This window comes from Cygnus olor, chromosome 21 (assembly GCF_009769625.2).
Source record: "Cygnus olor isolate bCygOlo1 chromosome 21, bCygOlo1.pri.v2, whole genome shotgun sequence".
NCBI classification, from domain to species: Eukaryota; Metazoa; Chordata; class Aves; order Anseriformes; family Anatidae; genus Cygnus; species Cygnus olor.
In genome coordinates this window covers 7,255,364-7,281,265 of record NC_049189.1, presented here as the reverse complement: position 1 = coordinate 7,281,265, position 25,902 = coordinate 7,255,364, and the positions used below count along the sequence as shown (strand labels likewise).

Below are 25,902 nucleotides of genomic sequence, written 5' to 3'. Positions count from 1 at the left end.
AGGGTAGAGCTGCCACATCAAAACCTCTCTCCGTCATATTCACCAGTGGGAAGAGCACCCAGAGTTTCTTCTTGAATTTGCTTTTCCAATTTATACCTTACCTATAGTAATTAGCAAACCAAAGCAACCACAGGAGAACAGAGAAACTGTCAGCAAGATTACTGCGGGGCTTTCTTTTTGCTAAAAGTTTGGTTATAGAGGAAAAAAAAACACACAAAAAATAAGTCTTTAAGTCATCTTGGCTCACTGCCCTGTCAGATAGCTGGGGAGGAACCTTGCTTTCCAATGATACAGCAAGAGGCTTCCAATATAAAGAAAAAACTTTTAAATATGATCATTAATAGAATAGTAATACTGGACTTTTCAGGAGTTGCTAACACAGAAGTGGTTAGGATGTAGTTTGGTAGGATTTCTCCCCGCATAAGCCATATTTCACACCCTCTTCTGTACTCAAAGCTACCTTATTTTGCCTGGATGCAGTCTCCAGTAAACAAGGCTGCTCTTTGTGTCAGTTATTTTCCTAACATTTTTATAACAGTATTTCCATTCTCTTGTCTCTGGAGACTTCCACTGCTTTAATAAAAATATATACATTTTATATTTGCATTTGTCACAGGCTAAAGAAGTGGTTCTCAGCCACTATCAACAAACAGTGCATATTCCCCTTCGTCAGCTTAATGTGTTTAAGACAACATCTGTAACTCATTATGAATTGGAGTGGACGGTTAAACTGGCTCAGGGTTAGTCACTGCTGTGCGTCCTAGACATTCAGAGCTCCAGAGCAAATGAGAGCATATGAACAAATCCCTTCAGAGGCTGTGCAGAGCACAAGCAAGTGGAAGCTAGAAACGTTTCAGCAGAGCTTGAGTGGGCCTGGATTTTCAAGCTCCAAGGAAATTCAAGGTACACCAGGCAATAGGTGATGTGGGGGAAGCTCACGTTTTCTCAGAACTCTCAGAAGTACCACAGCCATAGATTTTTCTTTTTCTCCCAAAACTGTGAAAGTTTCAAGACTTCATGTCTTTTCACAAGGAGGACTTTAAGATTACAGAGAATTTCTTCACTGAGGTGGTATACTACAGCTGTAAAAAAGCGGTGTGCACAAGGCACAGAGTCCCAGGGCTTATGGATAGAGCAAATCCAAGCTAACACCACTTTAGGTAAATGACCATGTGCTCCTTTCTTGCTCCCAAGCTAGAGTGCGAAGTGGTAAATCCTGACACATTTCAGAGCGTGCTACTTCAAATGGAGTAAGGTAACATGTCAAGTAAAATGACAACATTTAGTTGGCTCTATTAAGAAGTAACCCTTGGGTGAAACATGGATCAGATGTCATTTATCAGTCTGCAGGAGTTAGGGGTTAGTTCTGGCCTCAGTTATCATGCAGAGGTCTCGGCTGGGTGAGTCCTGGTTTAGTGCTGGTTGTCACACCTCACAGGCAGGGGGTACCTGGATTGGTTTAGTTATCAGGCTGGATGTAGATCTGGCGCTGGGTCAACACTTGAGAAAGTTCCCTCTGCAACTGCTTATACTTTTGGTTGTCGGGAATAGCATCAATAGATCTACAGAGAGCAGTTTGGAAACGAGGGCAGTAAACAGGGAAAAGAACAGTCAGAAGAACTATGTAACACAGAGCTGGTATTTTGGAAACCACTGGAAGCACACTTCGGAAGAATAAGTGTAAATACACAGTTAGAAGAAACAGGAAAAAGGCTAGAGGAAAAGCCAAAGCCAGATGCTGTATGTGTTACCGGTTCTGAGCAGATCGTCTCCCCGATGCACAAAATAACCTAACTCAAACTGAGCAGTGGGGAGACATAGGAAATGGATTCAATTACCAAAACTTAAGGCAACGTTCACAAGGAAAAAAGACTGCATTACATATTTCTTTTTAATGTTAATAAATGCTTCCTGGCAAAACCCCTGCACACCACAAATGAAAAGAGACCTGTTATGAAAGCTCCGATTTGGAAAAAAAAAAAAAAAAAAAAAAAAAAAAAGAGCAGCTGCTTTGTCAAGACACTGTTGACTCCCTCTGCCCATGCTGAAGGCAGCACAGATATTTAATTAGCACCATTATTCTGTCATCTGAAGGAGAGGTTATTGACTTTTTTTTTTCATATTTCAGTACAAGACAGAACAGCAGTATACATAAGTGCTCCACTTGTTTATTCTACATTGTCCCACTGTGCAGGGGAGCTCTCTCTGCAGTTTAAAATAAAATTATTTGGCATCACAGTTCTGTGCTTTTCTCTACAAGCAGAACTACCAGCTTGGGATTTCTATACAAAATTCCTGACCAGACATGAGCAGGGCTGGGAAGTACAGTAGTTTCCCTACAAAAAGGCACAGGGGGCTCATTCACTTAATCCCTTCTAGTACACTGTATCTTGACCAGCAGTGCTTGAGAGAAAGACAGAATTTAAAACAAAGTCTAAGCACCACAAGCCATTAATGTCATGACTTAATTCTGGGACCAACTGACTGTTTTTAAATATATTAGAAAGAAGTCAGAATTTAAGTACAACTTTCAGAACTGTGAAAAATAAAACTCCCGATTAAAAATAATTCTGCAGTACAAGTGTTGCTAATTGGGCTATTTTCTTCCTGGTGAGGGAACAAAGGATTTAAACATCACTTCAAATTCCTGTAGTTACAAGGTCCCTAAACACCACACAACAAATAATGTTCCCAAAGCACAGCGAGGTGAATAACTAGGGACATGAAAAGATTTTGGGTAGGCAAGGGGAGTTCCAGCAAGAAAGCGGACCACTGCTAAGCTGGGGACAGTGCTGCAGGCACTACAGGGGAATGGCAGGGAGGCAAAGGGGTTCCAATGGTCAGCTAGAGAGCTCCTTACCTCAGCCCATTAACAATGTCCTTTGTTTTTCCAAAATAAATCTCATTCAGTGTACTTCTGATTTTGTTTTCCATGTCCTAGAAAAAAAGAAACGAGTCTTTAGTCATTGCAGCTGTTCTCAGGACCGTTGCATTTACTCTTTTTTATAGCTTAAGTATTCATCCTGATGTACAAGACTTGCTACAGCATGATTCATGCTGTAAACGAATTAATCCTCACAGCAGATAGTATGACCCTGTCTCTCTGGTCTTCTTCAAGATAAAAAGGCGTAGCTCTATTCCTGTCCTCTCCTAATATTACTCTAGGCTACACACACGGGATGTATGTTCTGGACCACAAGAGGGCAGTTTCTGTCCACCTATCAACTTTTCTGCATCGATCTGCAAAAAAGGCAAGTGTGTTCCACCTCAACTTTGCTCAATGATTTCCTGGCACTGAATAGGCTACAAGTGGCAGCTCAGTCACTTAGCATAACTGACAGAGCAACAGTTTTGTACTTATGGTTTCTCTGAATTTTTAAGCTGGTAACCAGTTCATTAAAACTGTTTTTCAAAACAGTTTAGAGAAAGATTTGCAAATAAACAGCATCTTTCTTTTCTTAGGTCACTTTTACTCAGGCCAAAAACTTAGAAAAGGGATCAAAAAAAAAGTATCTGCCTTTCTTTCATTTCCCAGTAACTTTAAAAATGTATTATCGTCTAATTCAGTTGAGAATTTCCTCCTCTCTTGTCACAGTGGCTATGAGAATCAAGGAAATCTAAACATCTTCATAGATGACAGTGCAATGACAGCAAACTAGTGCTACACCAAAGCCTTTCTAACACAATCCCATCTTTCAGACTCACTGTGCTGAGCATACAGGACCAACAGGTTCCATAAAATCGAGTACTAACACAAATAATTCCAGTGGATTTAATGAGCGCTTGATACACACTGAACCTCTGAGTTAAAGGGACAGTTCTGAAAAATACATCCAGACTTCAAATAATTCTGCCCCAAAATGACTGTAAAAACGAATAAGAGGTAGGTAATTGGTAGGCAGTTCTCAAGAAAGGACCATTTGTTTCACAGGAAGTTTACAGAATCACAGAACTGTAGGGGTTGGAAGGGACCTCCAGAGATCATCAGGTCCAATCCCCCTGCCAAAGCAGGTTCCCTAGAGCAGGTTGCCCAGGGAGGCGTCCAGACGGGCCTTGAACATCTCCAGAGAAGGAGACCCCACAACCTCCCTGGGCAGCCTGTCCCAGTGCTCCGTCACCCTCACCGGGAAGAAGTTCTTTCGCATGTTGGGGCGGAACTTCCTGGGCTCCATTTTGTGGCCATTGCCCCTTGTCCTGTCCCCACAGACCGCTGAAAAGAGGTTGGCCACGTCCCTCTGTCTCCCACGCTTAAGATACTTGTAAACATTGATAAGATCCCCTCTCAGTCTTCTCAAATTACTTCTCAATTACTGCTGTATTGAGCAGGAGACAAAGTGCAGAGTAGCTTTTCTATATCTACAAACTGCTGGAAGACAATGCTAAGAGGAATGCTGAGCCATCAAACACTGAGCAACATTCACACCATTAGACTTGGTACAATATAAATAAATAGTTTGTCAAGGCAAAAGTGAGCCTACAGCAGAGTTCTTTGGCATAGGACCAAATATGGGTGAGAACCTGCAGCAGGCTCAAGCTGTGATAGCCTCACAACACTTACCTCTACCAAGCGTCCAATATTGGCTATGTGTGGAGAGGAGTCGCTCACAGTCTCATCTTTCTCCATCTAGAAAGAAAAGAGACAGACCCACTGGTACACTCTTGTGCATCTACTGATGGCAGATGCACAACAGCTTTACTCGTCAAGAGAATGAATAAAAGAAATGGGTCTCAAAATCCTGGAGTAACTGTTCTTTCAATGTGCAAACAGACTAGTAACATGCTGAGAAATTCCTAGAACTAGACAAAGCCTCACATGTTGGTAACAGGAATGCAGTGTAATGAAAGCCATGAATCAAAGTAAAATCCTGTTGTAGTCCCCCAATGTAGACAGGCACTACAAAATTGTCATTCCCTACCTACTAGGGGACTGCGGGAGATCTATGGTAGTGCACGTGGAACAGGGCTAGCAGCACAGTAGCACAGCATGTGGATACGAAAACAATGTTGTTGATGAGATGCACACAAGGATGGTGCTGTCAGTTTAACTGCTGTGAACTATCCCTGCAAAATCAGCTGTTTCTTTTCATCTTCATCTCAAATACTATCTCCAACCACACATGGGGCACATTCTCCATTTTCAGGACCTCCTGGCAAAAGACACTCTAGGCATTATTTGCCCTCCAGTAAGAAGGAAATCACAGGCACCTGCAAGACTGCTGATAGTTTAACTTAATGCAAGTATATGGAATGAGAAATTTTAGTCTTTTTTTCCCCTTTTAGACCAAAAAGAGGAGTAGCTTATCACACATTTGCCTGCTGGGGGAAGGAAGTACTGAGCGTTAAGCGAGGGGGTGGGGTGGGGGGGGAACACGTAAAGCAGACTGCATTATGTAGAAGCAATTCAGAATTGGATCAAGGTTAAGTATACCATGATACCACACCCTTAGTACTGCCTCGACAGGAGGCAGGTACCAAGCTACGTGAGAGTTTTCATCACCAAGATCAAAAATTGGAAGCTGGCACTGCAGAGTGCCATACTTTCTAGATTTCATCTGCCTTTACCCAACATAATGTTCATCTAGAGGCCATGGCTGTCTGTCCACGATCTATAAATTTCTGATGCTAGGAAAGAGACCGTCTTTCCAAGTTCTTGAGATGAAAATTCTGGCTAAACACAGACAAGCTGTTGAGCAATGAACGTCAGTCCCAGGAACATCAACCAGCACAAGATGTGCTGAGATGGCACGAAAACAAAACTGGGAGAAAAATGTAGTGGGAAGAACAGTCTTCAAAGGGTTTTACTAATCCCTCTGAATTCTCTTATCCATCTGTTCATATCCCTCCCTCAGGGTACAGTTTAAGTATCTGGACCGGCTACAGGTTTCTTCTAATAAGCCAAGTCTCTAACAGGCTTGGGGAAGCATGTAATTTAGTTGGAACCCCGAAGGCAAAAGATAACCTAGAAGAGTGAGAGAAAAAGAATAAGAACGTTTATTTTTTTTTCCCTTTAGGTTATAGTCAGATTGTTTACACGTAATGGAGACATGCTGCCTGGAGAATGGATCCAGTCGCAGTAGAGGGAGGATAGAAATCTGAACTACGCACACATACACACAAGTTACGGTGAGTTTGGGAACTATCAGCAAATTGACCGAATGTAGGGCAGCAGGGGAGTTGGCAGGGGGTCATTTACTTCCACAAGCTCCCCACTGCATCTCCTCCACACCTGGACATGCTAAGTTCATTGGTAAGAAACAGAACCTGAAAATAGAATTATTTTTGCAAAAAGTGTATTATTATATCTCCATAAAATCTGCTGCCAGAATGGAAACATTTTTATATGCTATAGAAGCCCAGATGTTATGAGACACTGTTTTAATGGAGTTCAGAGTCAGTAAGCAGCCATGTCATACAAACAGCAGAGTTGTTGGGATTTTTAAAGGTTCCTTCCGCTGGCCATTACTGTATGGTCCTAAGCAGAAAGCTTATATCTGCTTAAATAAAGGGGTTAATTTGCTTGGAGGGGAAATTCCATTCTCTAAGTTAACGTTAACAAGCAGCTCCTCTTCCCACTGTCACTCCCCATCTGCTGTTGAGCTCAGCCAAAAACCCTAATGCTCCAGAATGAGCCAAGTCCAATCTACATGGCTCAGTCGCTCCTCTCCCATTTGAGAGAGACACTGCTTGGCTTCCTTGCCTCATTTCCCCAGCCGTCTGCTACAAGTCTGACTCAGAGGGAAACTCACTCTTCTGGGTATGTTAAGCTCTCGGTGGTTGGCTGGTCACTTTGGATGTTTCCTGCACAGAACAGAGCAGCTGTTTGGGCTTTCTGTAAACGTTACTTGGAAGAAGAGTTAATAAGAGAAATGTAAGTTGGATAAACACTTTGGTTCATCATGGAAGTGTCTAAAAATAGTAGAAAGATAAGAAGCAAACCCATCCACCTTGTCGCTCTGAAGAACTGATGACAACAACCACAGCTGCTCTGGCCATAGAGCAATGTGAAAAATCTCCCTAATGAAACACAAACAGACCAACGTGAGCCAAAGGCTCCCAAGCCACAGGCAGTGGGCAGACAGAAGTATCCAGGTGGAAAATATGTGGAATTATTTGGATATCAGTGAGGCAAAAACGGGCCTTTTTCTCCAACACTTATTTCAAACTCTAACCAGATAAATGAAGGTTGTGAGCTCTTCATAGCTTGCGGTTTTATACACATCAGCCAAGAACTAACCTCATCCTTTCACGGCCTTCAAGCATATTTATTCTCATCAATGTAACCAAAGATATCCCCTACCTTTCACCAAATTGCACATTCAACACCATGAGCAGACCCGGTGATACTACATCAGCGCTCCACGCCACTAGTCCCTACTGGCTCATTTCTTCTACTCCCTTTCTAAAACCAGTTATTATATAAACTGAAACTCTGTAAGATCCGTATGCCACATGAAGCAGGAACAGTTTCCTGGACGATTGCTGCTCGGTACATCTCCGCTATCCTCTGCGCCCCAAAAACTCCTTGGCAATTAAAGAGACAATGCCTCCACGGGACTGGACAATGGCTGAGGGTGGGGAGTAAGGATCATGACAGCTACAACTTGAAGATCCCTCTGGTGGAAACATGCTCCTCCAGCGCCCCGCTTACTGCTACAGCATCTGGAAGTCAGTGGGATAGGCCTTTACATGAAAGCTCAGCTTGATGAAAATATATGACTTGCCTAATTGCAGAGCACTAGCCTCAGAGGATTTACCTATTATGATAAATGGCAAAACGTCTCTTCTGGTGCTTTATTGAGCAGTAATATATCACAGGGCACATCTTCCTGAACACAGGAAAAGCTCAGATTACAGCAGACCAGCCTTCATCCAAGCTCTGCAAAATGTTCCACCTTTGCTACAGAGTATTTCAAGCATGAAAATCAACACACATCTGTACTGCTTTAATCTGAAATCCCAGACTTCATTTCCCTTACAACTTTATATCCTCTCCTTCCCACACACCTCTAGATGTAAATAAACTATACGTTTTGAGCCAACCTCTTCCTCAGCAAACTGGCACCTCCTCACAATGTTCATCCTGGCTTCGGAAACACACAGGGGTTCTTTGTATGCTATGAGATCTCAGAAAGGCACCTGTTAGTCTTGGTTTTTAAGGAGGGGGCTCTAGGAATCTGACCAGCAAAGTGCAGTTTTGACTATTTGCCAGGAAGCTGGAAGGCTACAGCTACTTTGCATAAAGTGAAACAGGACCATATGACTGCTCTTACTTTAAATAAAAATGCAGCCTAACGAAACCACAAAGCTCAGCCAAAGCAGTACAGTGCCGTGGCAAATGAGTAATTCCAATATACGCTACAAAGAGGACAGGACCTTAACGTCTGTCAGACAGAGAGAGAGAATCATCTGCCAGGCATCTGTCTTGAATCAGGAGGCGGGTGGGAGTTACCTGCAGCCATTGCAGAACGTGCAAGGTACCTGAAAAGCTGCTGGCATTCTTCATTTCCCTGTAAGCATTGCTCCTTTTTGTAAACTGAAGGTAGCGCGTCCTATCCTTTCCTCTCAGATGTACAGCACTTCAATCTGCAGCCCCTTCGATGACGCAGACAGCACATAACATGCTGATCACTCTTTCCCTATCCAAATTCCAGCCTCAGCCCTTGTATTTACTGAAGCCTGCCAGTATCGGATGTGCGTTGAGAGTTACTTCCTCCATCCTGGCCTGTGGTGCTTCAGCTCCGAGCTCTCTTGAAAAGCATCCAGGCTTGTCTCCAGAACACTGACTGCCTGGAAGAGCACCCTTGTTTAGACAACTGTAAAAATAGAACATCTCTATCTGATTTTTCTTGCCTTTTTGGGGAGGACCATAGCAAGAGGAGGGAACAAAATATAGCTTTAGCCTTCCAGTTGCACCAAAAATTTCTTCTCTAATGTCATTTGTAGTCAAACTGAGATGGCTACATACCTAAATATAGACGCAGCATGTAACACCACCACATATTGCTAAAGATAACAACAAAGTCTTCACCAGGCAAAAAAAAGTGTTCTCCCATACAAAAGGGCTCCTTCAATAAGGAACTAATGCGATGTCCAATGTGAAGATGTCACTGGGGCTGTAATTCTCCCTATGTTTTCAGAGAAATTATGTGCTATAGATCCCACATGCACAGAGCTGGCTAAGAATCTCTCACCCTCTCAATATAGAAGTTTGTACATACATATAAACCAATTCTGTATGTAAATAAATTAAGTAAATAAATTTATAGCACAATATACATTTTTGAGTTGTGTGTGTACATGTACACACATTTCTGTATTTGATCGGGACAGTATTTGAATCTCACATTTTAACCAAAACCAAAAATCCAAAACTGTTCAGAACATGACATTACATTTCATTTCAGTTAGTCTACACTCCAACTGTCATAAATACCTTTACATAACTGAATGGATAAAGAAAAAGCCTTAAGTTCTCATTTGAAAACCACTAAGTCAAGTAGATTTAAAGCTACACGAAGGAGATGTTCAACTTCCTAAAACAGGTCAGCTCCTCACTCAGTCTCTCATGTCTCTTCTTCTCTTTCCCTATTCTGCCTACTTACAAATGTAAAATGCTCGTACAGTTACTTTCCAATTATAAACAAAGACAAAGGGACAACCGTGTAGATATCCCAGCTCCTACAGCAGCACTTGAAGAACTGCGTTGGCAAAACCGCTGAGAAGTAGCAGTTTAGCAAATTGGAAGAAATGCATCAGTTCTCACTGTATGACACTAACGTAGACATAGGAGAGGGAAATGACTTCTAAGTAATATCTACCCAGAACATAACATCCCATGGCCCCAAGCCAGGCGTAAGAACACTGAAATACACGGTGCCTTGGACAGAGAGAGAGAGAAAAAAAAAAGATATTCTTAGGAATTCAATGCAACATTTGGAATACCCTTATAGCAGGAGCCTTCTACTAACAGGAGTTTGGGATGGAAATGCAAAGACAAGTTTTTCCAAACTGTCTTGATAAAGACAACAAAAATTAAAACCAAAACAGAGGTATATTTGCGTCTGATGTGGGGCAACAACGTTTCAACAATACGAAATGACAGCAGAGAATGTCTCAGGCTCTTCTAGATTCAGTTCTGCCACACTACTGTGCTGCCCATTTTACTGTGCTGCCCATCTACAGAACAAACAGGACTGCTTGATCACTTGCACCAAGTGTAATCCGCAGACATTAGGAAGGGGAATTACTGAGCAAGTGTTTTCATAAGTTGCAAAGGCTCCCCATAGCATTTCAGTGTGAGACATGCCCAGCTCTTTGTAGTTGCCAGAGGTGGTGAATTAGGAGGCATGCCATTAGCTGTTCCTTTGCGCCTGCTCCTGGCCACCAAGTTAATCATTCCAGTCAACACTTGAAAATACCCGATTTGCAGCTATGAGGCAAAACTGATTTCAAAGTAATGGCTCTCAACAGCCTTGCCTTTCCCAGCATTGAAAGGTTCTCTCTGCCATCAGTTTATAAGCCAGGATCTCTTTGCCATCAGTTTATAAGCCAGGATATTACAAAGCTTGTGAACACTTCAAAAGCTTCCACTGAAATATAAGGACATCTGCTATTCACATTTTAGGATCAAAGGTGGTCAAGTACCTTAAATGCTGAGTTTACCAAAAACACGAACAATTTGCCACAGACAAAACTATCTCAAAATTATGCTTAGAACAACAGATTACCGATATTGTCAAAGTTAAACAGTAACATGCCATTCAAGAGAGAACTTAAAGCTACTTTCATTGCCTAAATTCACTGCAGACTGTATAAAAAGCCCATCAAAAAGTACAAACAAAACCTGCTGTCCCTAGGTAATGGGGCAAACTGATTTTACAGCACAAAAAACAAAAGCCTGGCACTCAGGAGTTTAGTCCAGCCACAGCCAAATAAGCGGCTCAGGACAAACAGCTCCTTCTCACATAGCACACCTCAAGGCATGATGAAGATCTCGTTTTCTGTGCTGGATCCTGACGAAGCCTGTCCCGTTAAGCCTACTATGGCATCTGCAAAGCAGAATATCTCCAGCCCAAAGCTGAATTTCAGATTTTAAGTTTCCTTTGTTTGTGCAGAAGCAGTGCATCATTACCCCAGTGGCTTCTTTATGGTTACTTACATTGGAAGCAGGCCCCTGCTTTAATGCATCACATATGAATTAAATGGTCTACTGTTAAAACGACGGCAGAAGCATGAATCTCCCCACTAAAGCTAAGAGAGTGAAAGTCAAACAAAACAAGGCCTAGCAGTCCAGGCCAAGGTGTACTGAGGACACCTATTCTCAACAGACTCTTGTTTTTTTTGGCAAAGCTCTCACCCACCATAAGGCCATGGCTAGAGTCAAGCCCTTGGCATCCACTTCACAGCTATGATTTAAAGTATTAGGAAGGCCTGTGATTAAATATTTGTCCGGGTCACCATAACTTGGGTGTAAGTACTGCAAGCATTTTAAAAGAGTACGCAATGCTCAAAACTGTCTCCAGACGCCTTTTTCTCCCCTCTTGCTTTTGCAGCAGCCTCTTTTGTAAATCAACAACGTTGAAAGAAAAATCACCTAGGTCTGGGGCAAGCTTCTGTGACTGCAACGCTAATACAATTCAGTTCCTCTCTCTGCCATCACCGATCCTTTGTTCCTTCACCTGCCTCAAACCTGTACAAAAACATAGACTGTTTAACAGAGTCCGCATTGTCCTTTGTATCGAAACCAACGGTCTGCCCTGGGAAGTCTCATAAAGGAGTCTTAGCAACTGCCAATCTCTCTAGTCACTCACACCCCTACAATACGCCTCCTGTCCCCCAGAGTTTATTACTCTTCTTGAGTCACTGACTTCCACAGTCCAGATCTCAAGCAACCCCAATTCATCAGCAGCATGCCATGAAGAGACAGCACCCTTTGGGCAGGTGGCTGGGGCAGAAGCACTTTCAGCCAGTGAAGTCAGGCTCTGACAGGCAAGACCTGGCAGACCTAAGATAGCAGCACTGCCTGAACGGTCATCAGTGTGGCACCTTCTCTCTGAAAAATGGCTTTCTCAAGAAGAAGTCTAAGCAATTAGAACTGGCACAAAAAAAAATGACCAGAAAATATTTATTTATTTAAATCATTGTCCTGGTACAGCACGAGGAAAAATACTAAAGAAGGATACTAAAAGATACTTGGAAGTCTAAGAACAGAAGAATCCTAGGGTCTATGCAAAATACAGGTCTGGTCACAGTGGCCTACGTTGCTTTTTTTTTTTTTTTTTAAAAAAGAGGTGTTATGTTTTTATAATCCTTTTGGAATTTTCTAGTAATGAAGTGGGGCAAATCTTAAAGATAAAATGATCTGTCCAGACAATGCATGCAGAAGTATAAAAGTTTAGGAGTATCAAACACATAACCAAGACTTAAAAGAGAATCTTAGCTCCTACTGAATATTTTGTATTTCTAATTGAAAGCTATTCTGCCATCAAGCAGAGTTCAAGGGGCTTCCTGGTAATCACACAATTGCAGATTAACTGCTTCACTGGACTGCATATGAAGCAGGAAAACAGATGTTTATACAACACCTCACAAAATAAACTTTTTGTTCCCAGCTGAGGCTACTGGATAAATAAATAAGGAAAGGCATGCTGTGGGGCTGTAGGGTATTCCAGTGCAATATACACACCTACCTGTCTGGTAAGGCTCCCGCCAAGGTTCATGGTACCAGAACCAGTTTTATTAGTCTGCAACCACAGCATCACTGTGGAGGTCAGCTTGTAATGAGCAGTACGGCCACTGGATTTCTCCTAGAAGTGGAAGGAGAAGAAAAAGGAAAGACAAAAGATTAAAACCCCTCCAAAAACTAAAAGGTGGCTGGCCCCAGAGATTGCATGTGCAACAGCAGAGATACATTTAAGTGCACTTACAGAGCACAGTCTATTTCTGAAAAACAATTGCAAGCATGCACCTTTCTACAATTTTCCAAAAGCAAATCTAGCTAGAGCAATTTAACCTCCCATTACCTTGTTTTTATTACCTAATTAGTGATATTTATCTGTAGACCTTTACATTTTAAAAAAAATAATCTCAAAATCACACACAGAGAAAGTAACATACTTTCAATTCTTCTGGGATTCTTTTTGATTACAGCCCTGACTTATCTCTATCCAAATTGCTTCAGGGAATTTTCAAAAATTAACATGGGAAAGAAAGTTTACAGCCCCTAACACAATATTGTATTGTTCAGTGGAACACCTGTGCTCGTTAACTGTCTGGAATTAACTGCGTTTTGTTTTCACTTAGGAATATCAGCTGCCCCAGAGGCTGTACCTGAACCTCCACCACGTGGATGGAATCCCAGCATCCCTTAATCTTCTTTGATCCATCTCCAGCTTTCTTAATGAGGATCACACCAGCAAAACCATGATCCAGATCCCAGAGGTAGACAGAGGAGACTCCACCTTCAAAATACCTGCAGGATGCAATCCAATAGGTATGTTAAAAGTAAACAACATCTAAGTCAGAGTCAAATAATAATAATAAATACGCAGAATCTTTACATCCTACCAAAGATTTTTGATTGTAAGACAGCATTCTCTCAATAGTTAGATACCTAGAAACACAGCAGTTCATATCATCTTATAATACACATTTTAATTACAAAAAAACTGTATGTTTCTCTAAAGGAGAATAAAAGTCTACTGAGAAACAAAGCTAGCTATGCATTTCTACAGTATTTGAGCAAACAACTCCTCTTTAATTACATTCCAATTAAATGTAACAGCTGGTGAAAACACAAGCTACAAAGTAGGCTGAGAGTAAGACTTTATTTTACAGTTGGTTTTCTTTCCCCCCCACCTTTTCTCCTGCTATTGGGCAAGGCTGGAAGTTCTTTACAACAAAGTCTGCTAATTAAGACAGAAGGGAGCAAGTAAGTGGCTTTATGCTGGTGTCTCAAGATTTTGTGTGAAGCTGACTTATTGATTTATTCCAAGTGGAACTGAATCAAAAACCAAAGTTCTTAGAAAAGAAGGGATGCTGTCTAGGTTCACATATTATTCCAGCCTCAGATGCAGTAGACGACAGAAGCCACCTAAATCTCAAGGTTTCTGGTAGTACAAAGTACATTTTTAGAAAACTAACAAAACAATGACATCTGCAGAACTCAATTCCTTTATAGCACTACTGCCAAGCTCCTTACGTGCTAGATGAAAGACACTTTAAAATAATGGTAAACAACCCAAGGCTGTAGGAAGGGTGATGCACAAGAAAACAAATTTGGCTTCTAGAAAAATGAAACCGTAACCTACCGCATTTAACAACCGTCTCCATTCTCAAGTTATCAAAGAGCCATAATGAGCATCACACAAGAGGGAATACTTGTCATGGCACACAACTCGTAGATCTCATTGATGAACTTAACGCTGCACAGAATCACCACCTCTGGTGAAAGGTTAAGGAAAGGAGAGGCAGCTTCGGCAAACACAGATGAATGACAAGAAGTTTTAGTAGTCAGATGATTTTTATTCTGAGTGTTCTGCAAGTACGTGTATAAAGAAGACAAAACACCTGGGAATTTATTGTCTGAAGGAAAGCAAAAGCCCATCACCCAGCGAAACGAGGAGCTTCTGTGACAGGCAGTTCCCAGCAGCTAAACTGGGCAAGAGTCCTGCAGATTAAGCAGCTCCATGTTCCTGCCCCTCACTGGCACGAGTGGCACAATCACAAAGATGTGCAAGTGACTGCATGTTTCTCCTCCTCAGCAAGAAAGGATAGCATCGCTCATCGCCAACATGAAAAACTTGTTGAAGCCTCCCGTCTTCATGTTCCCCTCCTTTCTAAACACGATCCTGACAGTTAATAATGGCACGTAAGATTTGATTTACTGTGCATTTTGGACTTTGTCTTAGCTTGAAGTGCTGCAGATTCAGGGACGCTAACGCATCCTTTTCCACAAGCCAGGAGAAAAGATATCAGGAAGGTATTGCAAATAGCATATGTAGCTTTGAACTTTTTCTCTGCATTTACAGATGGGTTAGGTATATATATATATATTTTTTAAGGCAGAGAGTCACTAGAACAACCCTGATTCTCCTCAATAGCATGCATTCATGCCTGTATCAAAATCAATGCTGTCCCAAGGAGTGTATACAACTTCATATTAACTCATCACACATCGTTTTATTTTCAGTGGTTGACTACTGCTAGTCACCAACAAGCTCAGACCAGGCATTTAAGAAACAACCATACACAGCACTGCCCTGTGATATTTGTTAGGCCACCGATAGCACGCCATCAAAGGAAAGCCCTTAGCTCCACAGGCATGCTAAAGCCAGACTTCTAGCAGGCAACTTAAACCTAACAAACCAACAAACACCACATCCCCCTGGGGAATTCGCAAATGGATTTTGTTTAACGCAGTTAACAGGAATTTCAGTCCCTCAGCAAAGCTGAGCTCCAGCCTGACTGATGCTTCCTTTGACAGAAGAACAGTTTGATCAGTTTGACTCAAAGACTAGAGAGCACAACGCACTGTCCATTTCCAGAGGAAGTTTGCTTGAAGTATTCATATAAAGAATAAGTGATTTCATTTAAAAAGAACTGAGAAGTCACTGAGAATATTACAGTGTGTACAGACAGTTTCCCCTATTACACACTTTATGAGCTTGCTATGAGCACGAAACATTAATTAAGACAGGGACTGAAACAAGGTTTTGGGAAATTTATTCTTACCTACTGTACTTTGATCCGAATGACATGAAACAGGAAAAAATCATTTTTATGTGGTTCACCTTTATGAGATTTTACATAAAGGCTTTTGTGGGTATTTTAAGAATGTGCTAAAATGTTGTCTGAAACCACATAAAACCATCTGAAGAACCTCCTGCCAGAACTAACAGTGCACACATGGAAATGCTTTAACTTGCCTTTGTATATTTAATGAATCAAATATAGTATTAATATTGTTTTAAATACTAACATGCAATTTCAATAAAGTTGCTTTGACATAGCCAGATCAGTATTTTGAGACTCAAACAACAATGCCAGTGATTGAACCATTATGAATCCATGGCATGCCGGGATAAATATTAGCCAGAGCCTCCTCTGTGTTCCACCAATACATAATAATTCCAAAACCTCACTCATTCTTCACGGGGAGAAAATATATAGAATAGATCACAACATTAGATTTTACCTGCATGCAGCAACTAAAAGGTACTGAAGTGGGATTTTCTGAAGACTATCTAATCCCATGAAAGCCATGTTTGAAGAGGGGAGCATTACTTGAAACCTGTTTTCTTCAAGAAAAATTAAGAAGTAATACAGGTTAATTGGCTGCTACATAAAGAAAACCTGTATGACAGACTTATTGTTAGGAATTTAAATCTACACTCGAACTTGGATTTGTTGCAATGCCAGACTATCTCCAAGAAACCCCTTCACCATAGATGAAAAAAAAATAAATATCAGCCCTTACTAAAATCCAAGTATGAGAGAGAATCAGCTTGGAAAAAGTTCCTGGAAGGCATAAACAGATACCCTCTCTGTGATGGAAACGGATGGGCAAACCAGAGCGCACACCCACCAAAATCAGAGGCAGTAGTTGCAGCAGAACACTTTGAAAGCTCCCCCCAGTTCCTGGATGGAACAGAATTGTATTTGATCCCCTGTTCTTGATATGCATGTTTTTGGTATGTTACCCTCCCATTTTTCAGTGGCACATCTCTGTCTTCTAAAGAGCTTGAGTTCTCTCCCAAAGTATCCAAGGCTGAACGTAAGGCAATCATCAGACACTTCTAAGATGGGCAAGAGATCCGATGTGGAAGGAAAACTACGGTTCGTAACGGGGTACCTCAGAACCATCCCCAAAGGGTAAGCCATTTTCAAAGGATGGCAATTCAAAGCAAAGCTATTGGTCCTCTTCTGCAGAAGAGCACAGATCTCTTTCTTGCGCAGAGCACAAGGGGGACAGACCCTGCGTTTACCTACAGGCAGAAGTTTGTTAGAGGAACAAGAAAAAAAAGTCTCATGGTTGTCATGAGCCAGGCATGGCCCTTGATCAACAATCTAAAGGTTACGCTGCCAAACTACATCTGTCTGCTCCGAGGACAGTGTTCTTCCACCTCCGGTAAAACCGCTTTCTATAAAGCTGCCCAGGAAGGTGGTTAAGTGGCATATGGCCCAACAAAATCACTCATTCTCTCTGCAAAATTCAGAATAGCATTCCACTCAAAATCAATTCTAGTTTTAATGTCATGATCAAACACTTAAGTTTTATATCCGTTACTCATCAACCACAGAACTCCTGGAAAAAGCTGTTTTATACAAAAAATGTCACACTCAGGACTGACCTACTTTATGAACGCAAGAATAAAAGAAAATATTTAAGCTAAGAGTGATTCAAAGCTTTATGAACTGTTTGAAGTTTAAGCGGGTGGAGAGACAGGATGGAAACTTGTTTAAGGAACTTGAGCTGTAACCAGGCTGAAACAGAAAAGACCGTGGCCAGAACAAAGCCATAACTTCAAGAGGGAGCTATCAGGGGAGGAAATCCCCAGCTTCCAGCAGATACCTCAGTAAAGGAGGACAGATTAATCATTTTGTTTTACCGCTAAATAACAGATCAGAAAATACACCACAACCTTCCCAATAGCATTCTATTTCTCAGAAGCCTTATAAATGAACATTGGACTGTACGCTGAGAAAATAAGTTTCCACCACACAGCAATAAAAACAAGCTATGACTCTCAATTACACTCTAGAACCAAATCACTCATCCATAAAAACACTTGTGTATTTTCCAGTAAGGAACGGAGAGCCAAAGACAGTGGGTGGGTTTTTCTATCTGGCTTATGACTCTCGCAGCACACAAAACCCTGATGCCAAAGTACCCATACCTGGAATCTCAGAAGGGCCACGCAGATCTTCAAAAGAGTTGCAGTGTTTCAAATTGGCTCTTGCAAAGCAGCAAAATATGTATTTTATATATATATGTGTGTGTGTGTGTGTGTGTGTGTGTGTATATATAAATTCCCCCCTCAACGTTGCACAGATACCTTTTCCAACTACAGAAGTTCAGCACAGAAAGGGAAGTGTCTCCATTTACATCAATTTCTTCCAAGAAACCTGTCTGAAAAAAAATCTGCCCCAGAGGAAAATATTGAGCATTCACCCTACAAATGTTTTTACTATAGTGACAATGATCAAAGTCACAACCAGAGAAGCTAGTGTCTAACAGCAACCAGACATTACCTGAAAGATGAACTGAGGAAGCAGACACTTCAACTATTATAAAAACAGACAACACTAATGGCAAATGACTTGGTACAATTCTCCCCCAGTGCTTGTACCCCATAATTTCAAACCAACACAAACATGAAGGAAGCAGGAAATTTTAGCAACCCACTCCCTACCAAGCCCAAAACATTGCTAAGGTGTTTATTCAAATCACCTGCAGCCTTGTAGCTCAAAGAAAGGGGAGAAAAGTCTTTAGGACAACATCAAGAGATCAGAGTTGTCAGTAAATGACTTCACTGCCTGTGCCCAGCTTTCTAGTAATGAGGCTTGAGCGCCTGTTCTTTACTAAAAAGGGCAGGTTGGTACCAGCAACACACCAGGACGTAACTCTTCTCCCACTGAATACAGATGATTTCAAGTTCCTCTCTCTCCCCTTCTCTGGTCCCAGGAGTGTAACTGTATAATGCTTTAAGAATGTTACCTAAATACTTACAAGGAAGAAGGTAAAATGTTTGTGTATTCAGAGCAGCTGTTTTTCACCACCGTTTATGAACACAGCCCAAAGTATGCCCATGGACTCTGTACAGGTATTTTACAGAAATTCTTTCCAGCATACACAGGTGCAAAAATCCCTGGAGCACACATACCAATCTCGTTAGGTATGTGTAACTTCAATGCCACTTGTACTTAAAAGCACACATCTGGACTGTGGTGGGATGACTCAAACTGTGAAGCAGAGTTGTGAAGTGTAGGAACTCTGCATGGAAGGAAAACAGTCTCCAAACAATGGGATCCTGAAGGCTAAATATCTTCCAGAACCTCAGATTTTGTGTTTTCTGGTACCTCTCATTATTAAAACAAAACACAACACTGTATTGCTCACATTTTCCTTACCACCCAATTGCTCTTGGCAGATGGAACCTAATGACCAAATCCTTCTTGAGAAGGCACCTAGAAACAGTTCCATTAGACGCCTAATAACGAAGACAATGGGTCACTTTGTAACGTGGCCAAATGCGTAACCAGTTCATTACGTACAAGGAACCACCAACAGCTACCAAGTCTCTCACTCACACGCATCCATTCGACCAGCACGTTCTGCAGAGACAGCCCACAGTTTCATCACCCAACGGTCTGACACATTTTAGATGCTGCCAGCTACGATTCAAATATGGGTAGGAGGGGAAAAAACAGCAGCAACAGCCTCTCGTGTCATGTACTACGCGTGCCAAAGTCTGCACAGGCTACAGATTTCGTGTGAGAGACTTCTTCCTTCAAATATGCATTTATCAGGTATGCTGCAAGATGGCTAGGACTAGTTCTTACTCTAGTCTTCAAATTTCCGTCATTAGAACACCATGCATTTGTGACAGAAGTTAATTTCTAAGTACAAACACAGATGTGGATTATTAGAGATAATCAGGTCAAAAACTCCAGAGCCCAGTAAACTGACACTTTAAAATCTAGTCTCACTCCATTTTTGAAAGCACGTAAATCATCTCTTATTAGGGACTTAAAACCTTCAGAGAGTGGCGTTTCAGAATAATGCTGCATCATCAGCGCTGGCCTCATAACCCGAGCTTTCTCTCTCCAGCGTTCAGATTTTATGTAATTACACAGAACCGTGGGAACCCAAGGGAAAAACTCCCCTGCTGAAAATCGCAGATTCAGGAGACAAGAATGCAGTCTGTCCAGAAATGCTCCAAAACGAAGCACCCAAAGAAAAAGAAATCAGATGAAGAGCAACTAATTTAGTTTTTACAGCATGACAGTATACTTTATTTTTCCTCTTCTCTTCTAAATTCACTCCATGTGATGCCCAACAACTTCAATTTCGGAGCTGTTTTGAGTTTTAAGCTGCCTACGGGTGAGCTAAAGAAGGGACCCCAACACTGGTCTGTTTACGCTTACGTCTAAACAATTTCCTTGGGAAAACATCATGGTTTTAATTTTAAAAGCACACGGACATTAAAGCAGCGAGCATCTTGGCAGTTTAGGTCTGTCTTATGAAACTTCATCTTGTACTTATCAGTCTAACCCGGAGGCAAGAATCACATAGATGACATAATCCTGATGTCACACCCTATTGTGCAAAAGCCTAGCCAGCAGTGAGATGGAAAGTCAGGTTTCCTTAGTGCTAGGATGCATAACAAATGCATCTGGATTCAATCTGCAGGGCCCTTGCTGTGAAAACCACAGTAACTATCATGCCCAAGAGAAAGCCATCACAAAGGGCTAGTAACCATTAATGAGGAACAGTGAGCTAATGGCAATAAAGTCACTTCAAAGCTTTCCATGGGTTTTTAGTTTAGGCAAACTAAGTTTACATCTAAACACAGACAGAATGCTTATATAAAGAGCTTGCAGCTGCCTAATCACTTTGTGAGCTGAAAGTTACACTGCGGGCTGCAGGGATCGAAGCTCAGCGGCTGCTCCCCCATGTATAGCTACAGGCAGGAGCACTGGTAGCCTCTGCTAACCCCAAACCATTAATTACACCCCTTACATCTGGTCCTCTCTTTTTATTTACTTGGTGGAATAGGTGCTGTTCTGTATACAAAATAAATCAAGTTTGGTCAAACTGATAAATACAACAATTGCTTCAAACCTTCTCAGAAGTGCAGAGTATTTTCAAAATCAGAAAGGAATGAACTCCACTCGGAGGATCTCATGGGCTATTAGATCACGTAAAAGGATGTATGATACCAGGTAAAGGGATACAGAAAGTCAGGGAAGAACACATTAGATGACAAACTACAGCAGCAATCTGAAAGAGTTAAAGTTGGAGGGCAGCCCTAACACAGCTTTGCCATTGTTTCCTATGAAGTGAAGTAAAGAAAGGCTACCACCAGAGGTGGTTCATGCACAGAACCCAAAACAAACTAAGGCAAAAGATAAGAACAGCTAAAAAGAGTAAAGCTATCCAGAGCTTCCAGGACATTTGAAGATACTCAGTGGTAGAGACAACAGCAAAAAGTTCAGTGGTGAAGAGCCAGAGTCAAGCCAAAATGAGACATCCCTGACATTGAGCAAATCAAGGCTGTTCAGTGAGATAAAACATCAATAAAAGGCACCCCTGAGCATTCTCAAAGTTAAAAGGCATGGGTGCCATCCTCAGCACTGCTAATACCTAAGAACATTAAAAACATGATAAATTCAAGAGACTACCTCCATTTCAGACAACTGCAATCCAAAATTCAGTAACAAGACGATCATACACAATGAAGACATATTTTAGAGGTCAGTCCTCTCCCAGACCTCCTTCCACTCCTATCAAATTCCTCGTCCAGAGCCCTAATGTAAGTTGAAAATAGATCAACATCAAAACAAAGACAGAAGCAGAAGTTCAAGGCTTCACAACTTACTCTGTTGAAGGAACTCAAAGCCCTAATCAATAAAAATATTTTCAGAAGCAGAATGATTCTAAATGTATGTCAGCTTACTAAACTAGTCTGGAGTTGCCAAAACTCATCTTGTTTGTTGAGATATTCAGATCAGCAGCATCCTTCCCCAGGGAGGTCTATTTAATCACTTCAGAAATGATTTCTTCCAGACAACAAAGAGCGATTAGATTACTTAATTAAAGCACTGATTATCTCCAACCCAAAACAACAGAACACAGAATCTAAAATGAATAGATTTATCCAGACGCCCTGGTCCTCATTATGCTTTGATTTCAATCAATCGCACACACATGTCAAGAAAAGGGCAATAAATTACAACCATGTGTTTGAAGAAACTATCTTCACAATATTGAAGTGGAAAGCCAAAGCTCTAACCGAATGGTGTAAGATATTAGACTTCCATCTGGGAATAATAACTCACTGAACAAAAACATACCAGGGCATTAGCTTCAGGCAGTGTCTGAGTTAAACCTGGCAGCAGGAGATCAAACTTAAACAGTTGTTTTTTTGGGAAAGCGACATGCACTTTGGTAAAACAATAACTAAAAAATATGCTTGTTGTTTTGCACATATAATAGAGAGCCAATTAAAACCTAGTGTAGTTGTTCTTCGACCCAAGGAGACATGAACGTTCCTCCAGAAATAAAAGGTGAGCAACCCAGCGATGCTTAAAAAGCAGTCTGCATTAAAACAGACCCTTACAGGAAATAACTCAGCACTGGTTAGGAGGCACTGAAGATTCCATGCCCCAGAAAAAAAATTATTCTCAAGCTTTCATGATTTGAAACTATTTTATGGGATACTACAAGACTATCCCAAGCTTGTTTTCGCACTGTACTCATTCTGCGTGCTGGCCAATAAGCTTTTTGAGACAAAACTCAAAAGTAAGACCAACCGCCAGTGAACAGATCTGAATGGATTATTTCACACAAATTGTTAACAAATGCATAACAGGCTGTTTCCCTCAAACCACCCACGCTAGCAGGTGTCATCCCCTTGGGAAATGGCAAATGCATGCTGATGACTCACTAAATGTAGGTGGATACTTACCACACCTGATTACAAAGAAATCTAAAAAGGCATGGTATGTGGGCCAAATGGGACTGACAGAAGGAAAAACTGAAACTATTAAAGTTTTACAAGAAGCCCAAAATGAACTCTGAGAGATATTATCACTTACTGCGCATAGAGGTAAAAAGGGAGATAATCCAAAGGAATCTTGGACCTCACGCTGGGTGCTGAGGGGAAAGAGCACATATTCTCAAAAGTACTTATTTGTCTTTGGAAAACAAGCATCCTCCTCTTCTGCTCCCTGCTGGAATGACCAGTAAAAGATGCATTCTAAAGCTGCAGAGCGAAGCGAGCACCACGCAGAGCATCTCAGAAATAAGTGCTTACAAGGTATTAGTTTAGGCCAGGGCAGGAAATGCTCTATCCCTTTATTTTTGTGGTTAGTATTTTGTCTCAAGGAAAAGCCTTGTACATCCTTTCACAATCGCTTATTAGCTGTTTTCAATGGATTGAGAATTACAATCTAAAGCTTAAGTTTCAAAACCCCTCAGCACCCAACTATAAGCTACCACTCAATGTAAGAAATCCAAGCATATTGCAGGTAGGTTTTGGTTGTTAAAAAAAAAAAAAAAAAAAAACAACTTTGCTGTCTTGTACACAGGCTCTTCTGGTGCAATCGGCAACAAATTGCTTTTGCAGCCTGAACTCACATCCACGCATGATCTTCCTCTTCTAGCCCTAGGAATCAATGACAAGGCCACACGGTGCAGTGTCCTTCTGTGACTGGCTAGAGGACTGCAAACAAAAGATCCAGTTGTTTAGTCCAGCAGGGCTGAGAAACAAAGCCACAAACTGCTTTCCAAAACCTAGCAGAAATCCTTATTACAAGAATGACCTAGGAAATTCAAGCACACTGGAGCCTGGTGTTCTCTGTGAGCGACTGCTTACACTAGATTATTTTTGTATTAGCTGTTACCCCTCTACCATAAAACATAGCATAACTGAGGTGTAGATCAAAAACATTCTCTACCCTGTACAGAAGGGGGCAGAAGAGCCTCTTAAGGGACTGCTGTATTAGACCTTGGTCCATCAAACCAGAGCCGCCTTTTCATCCTCTTAACCTGCAATGAAATCTCAAAGTCTAACAGTGCAACAACTGCTGCACCTAAACTCACTTGTGTTTTCTTTTTAAAGAAAGTACTTATAACGTGAAGTATAGATTAATGTCACCTACAAACAGTCTGTCTGGAAACCCCATCCAAGTGCACAGGGACAATGAAAATCACTACAGGACAATTCAGTAAACCTTTTTTTTGCCTACAAAAGCCTACAAAACCTGTCTGCGAAAATAACATCACTACTAGAAGGTGTGTCCCCATTATAAACCCTCCCAAATAACAAAAATCGTCATTTCCACAGAAGATACAATATATACAGTATCAAAGACTGCCAGCATACTCGCCTTTTTTTTTTTTTTTTTTTTTAAATAATCCAGCAGTATTTTCAAATGAGCCTGAAATTTTTCACAATGCTGGAAAATCTCTGTTGTCACTGGGTCTGGAATCTGAAGTGACAGTGATAACGTTGTACTGATCCATCACACACTCCTTCCCCAGTGCTGCCAGCTGCCAAACTAGAAGGCCAGTGACACCTTTAGCAGCCAGTACTCAGACCTTCACAGTGGGTACACAGAATTAGTTCCCAGGTCTAGCAGACCATGGAAATTACATCACTGCAACTGCCATCGTGTTCTCACCTACAACCTTCCCCACACTTAAGACTCCCACAGGATTTCAGCAGCTGGTATGCCGGTAATTGTTACAGTCATTCCCAACCTGATATGTTGGCAAGACCAGCGAGTTGCAGTGTGAAAAGCTGGCAATTGCTACCCTACCTCATTTTTTCCCCCTCCAATCTCCAAGTGAAAATTAAGCTATTGCTGTCAAAATACCAAATCCAATTGTCAAGGAAACTGCAGAGTCCAACTACAAAAACAAAGCATGTTTTTATCCAAATCTCTATTGTAGGTAAAGTACAAGTCCTTTCCAATTTCAAGCATGAGGAACCCTTCAAGTGGTCAGGTTAAGTTTCCCTAACTTTGCAAATTCTTTCCAAAAATACCGCAATATTTACACCGCTCAGCAAAACGTAAGCCACCCTTCTCCTCTTTTTCTGAGGCGCTTTTGAGACCATAACATACATCAAAGCGCACTGTGCTGATAGATGCTCTTATCTAGTCTGACTTCTGCAAGTCAGAACGCCGCAGTCACTTCTGGCTGATGCTACAAGAATGAAGTCTTTGTGAGAAATCCCTCCTGTATCCCCTCTAACACACTGTCTACAAACCTTGGACTGGCAAACTGAAAGATGAAATTTGATAAGATCTCTCCTTTTACTTCCATACAATACATTAAGGCTACTATTGTACCACATGCTGAGCAGCGTCAGCAGACTCACCTAAGTCTGAGAACAACCTGTATTGCACTTGCCTTTCTGCAAATGAAATTTCTTTAGAGGAGTTACCATATTCAGCTGTGACTTCATGGTCAATGATCACAGACGGATTCAAAAAGACAGCCTGGGTTCCACAAGCCTACTCATCTTCATCTTAGTGAACAAAACACCCTACTGGTCTGGTCTGCACCTGAAGAGTAACTGCAAACCTCTCTGCCACATGTGCAAATCCCATTCTTTCAGTGAATTCAGATACCTGTAACAACTGTTGCTATATGACAAGTTGGATAACTATAAAAATAAGGCAAGAAAATAAGTAAAAAGTTGTTATCTGAAACAGAAGTGTGAAGATTAGATGCCTGGAGAAGCTATGTGAAGTCACATCTTAAAACAAGAAGAAAATTAGCAAGATTTTCTTCTTTAACCTGCATTTGTTAGCATTAAAATAGTATAAATTTCGAGTGACACCACGAACTACATCTACGTTACCTCCAGTTGTGTACAACATGAAGAAGCAACAAAAGGTTATTCACCTTTTCATAGTCATTAGGGGTCTCTGATAAGAATGCAAGCTATTACTGGACAAAACAGAAAGTTTCTTTGGCTTTGCAACACATTCCTGCTTTTTAGATTTAGCATCACTATTTCATCCCACTGCTGCTGAAGAAACCACAAGCTATACACAAGGCAGCTGTGAATGCAATGCAAGACCAGTGCAGTCCCACCTTGCAGAAAAATTGTTGGACTGACAAGTCACCTGGACATTTTGCTACTGCAGCCTTAAACAGACACTGCC

The 25,902-nt window shown here is 41.4% G+C and overlaps 1 protein-coding gene across 2 annotated transcripts in view; it reads right to left on the bottom strand.

Annotated features, from left to right (window-relative positions):
* The window catches only part of CAPZB (capping actin protein of muscle Z-line subunit beta), a 63,464-nt gene that overhangs the window by 701 nt on the left and 36,861 nt on the right, over positions 1–25,902 (bottom strand). Inside the window, exons 5-9 of one of the 2 annotated variants that reach the window (XM_040533985.1) lie at positions 13,330–13,471; positions 12,690–12,806; positions 4,559–4,624; positions 2,861–2,937; positions 1,450–1,562 (exon numbers count right to left, since the gene is read on the bottom strand). In XM_040533985.1, coding sequence (XP_040389919.1) covers positions 1,460–1,562; positions 2,861–2,937; positions 4,559–4,624; positions 12,690–12,806; positions 13,330–13,471 — 505 coding nt within the window. In that variant the 3' untranslated portion in view covers positions 1,450–1,459. The remainder of the gene's footprint in view (positions 1–1,449; positions 1,563–2,860; positions 2,938–4,558; positions 4,625–12,689; positions 12,807–13,329; positions 13,472–25,902) is intronic. The other variant, XM_040533986.1, reaches the window with a different exon arrangement.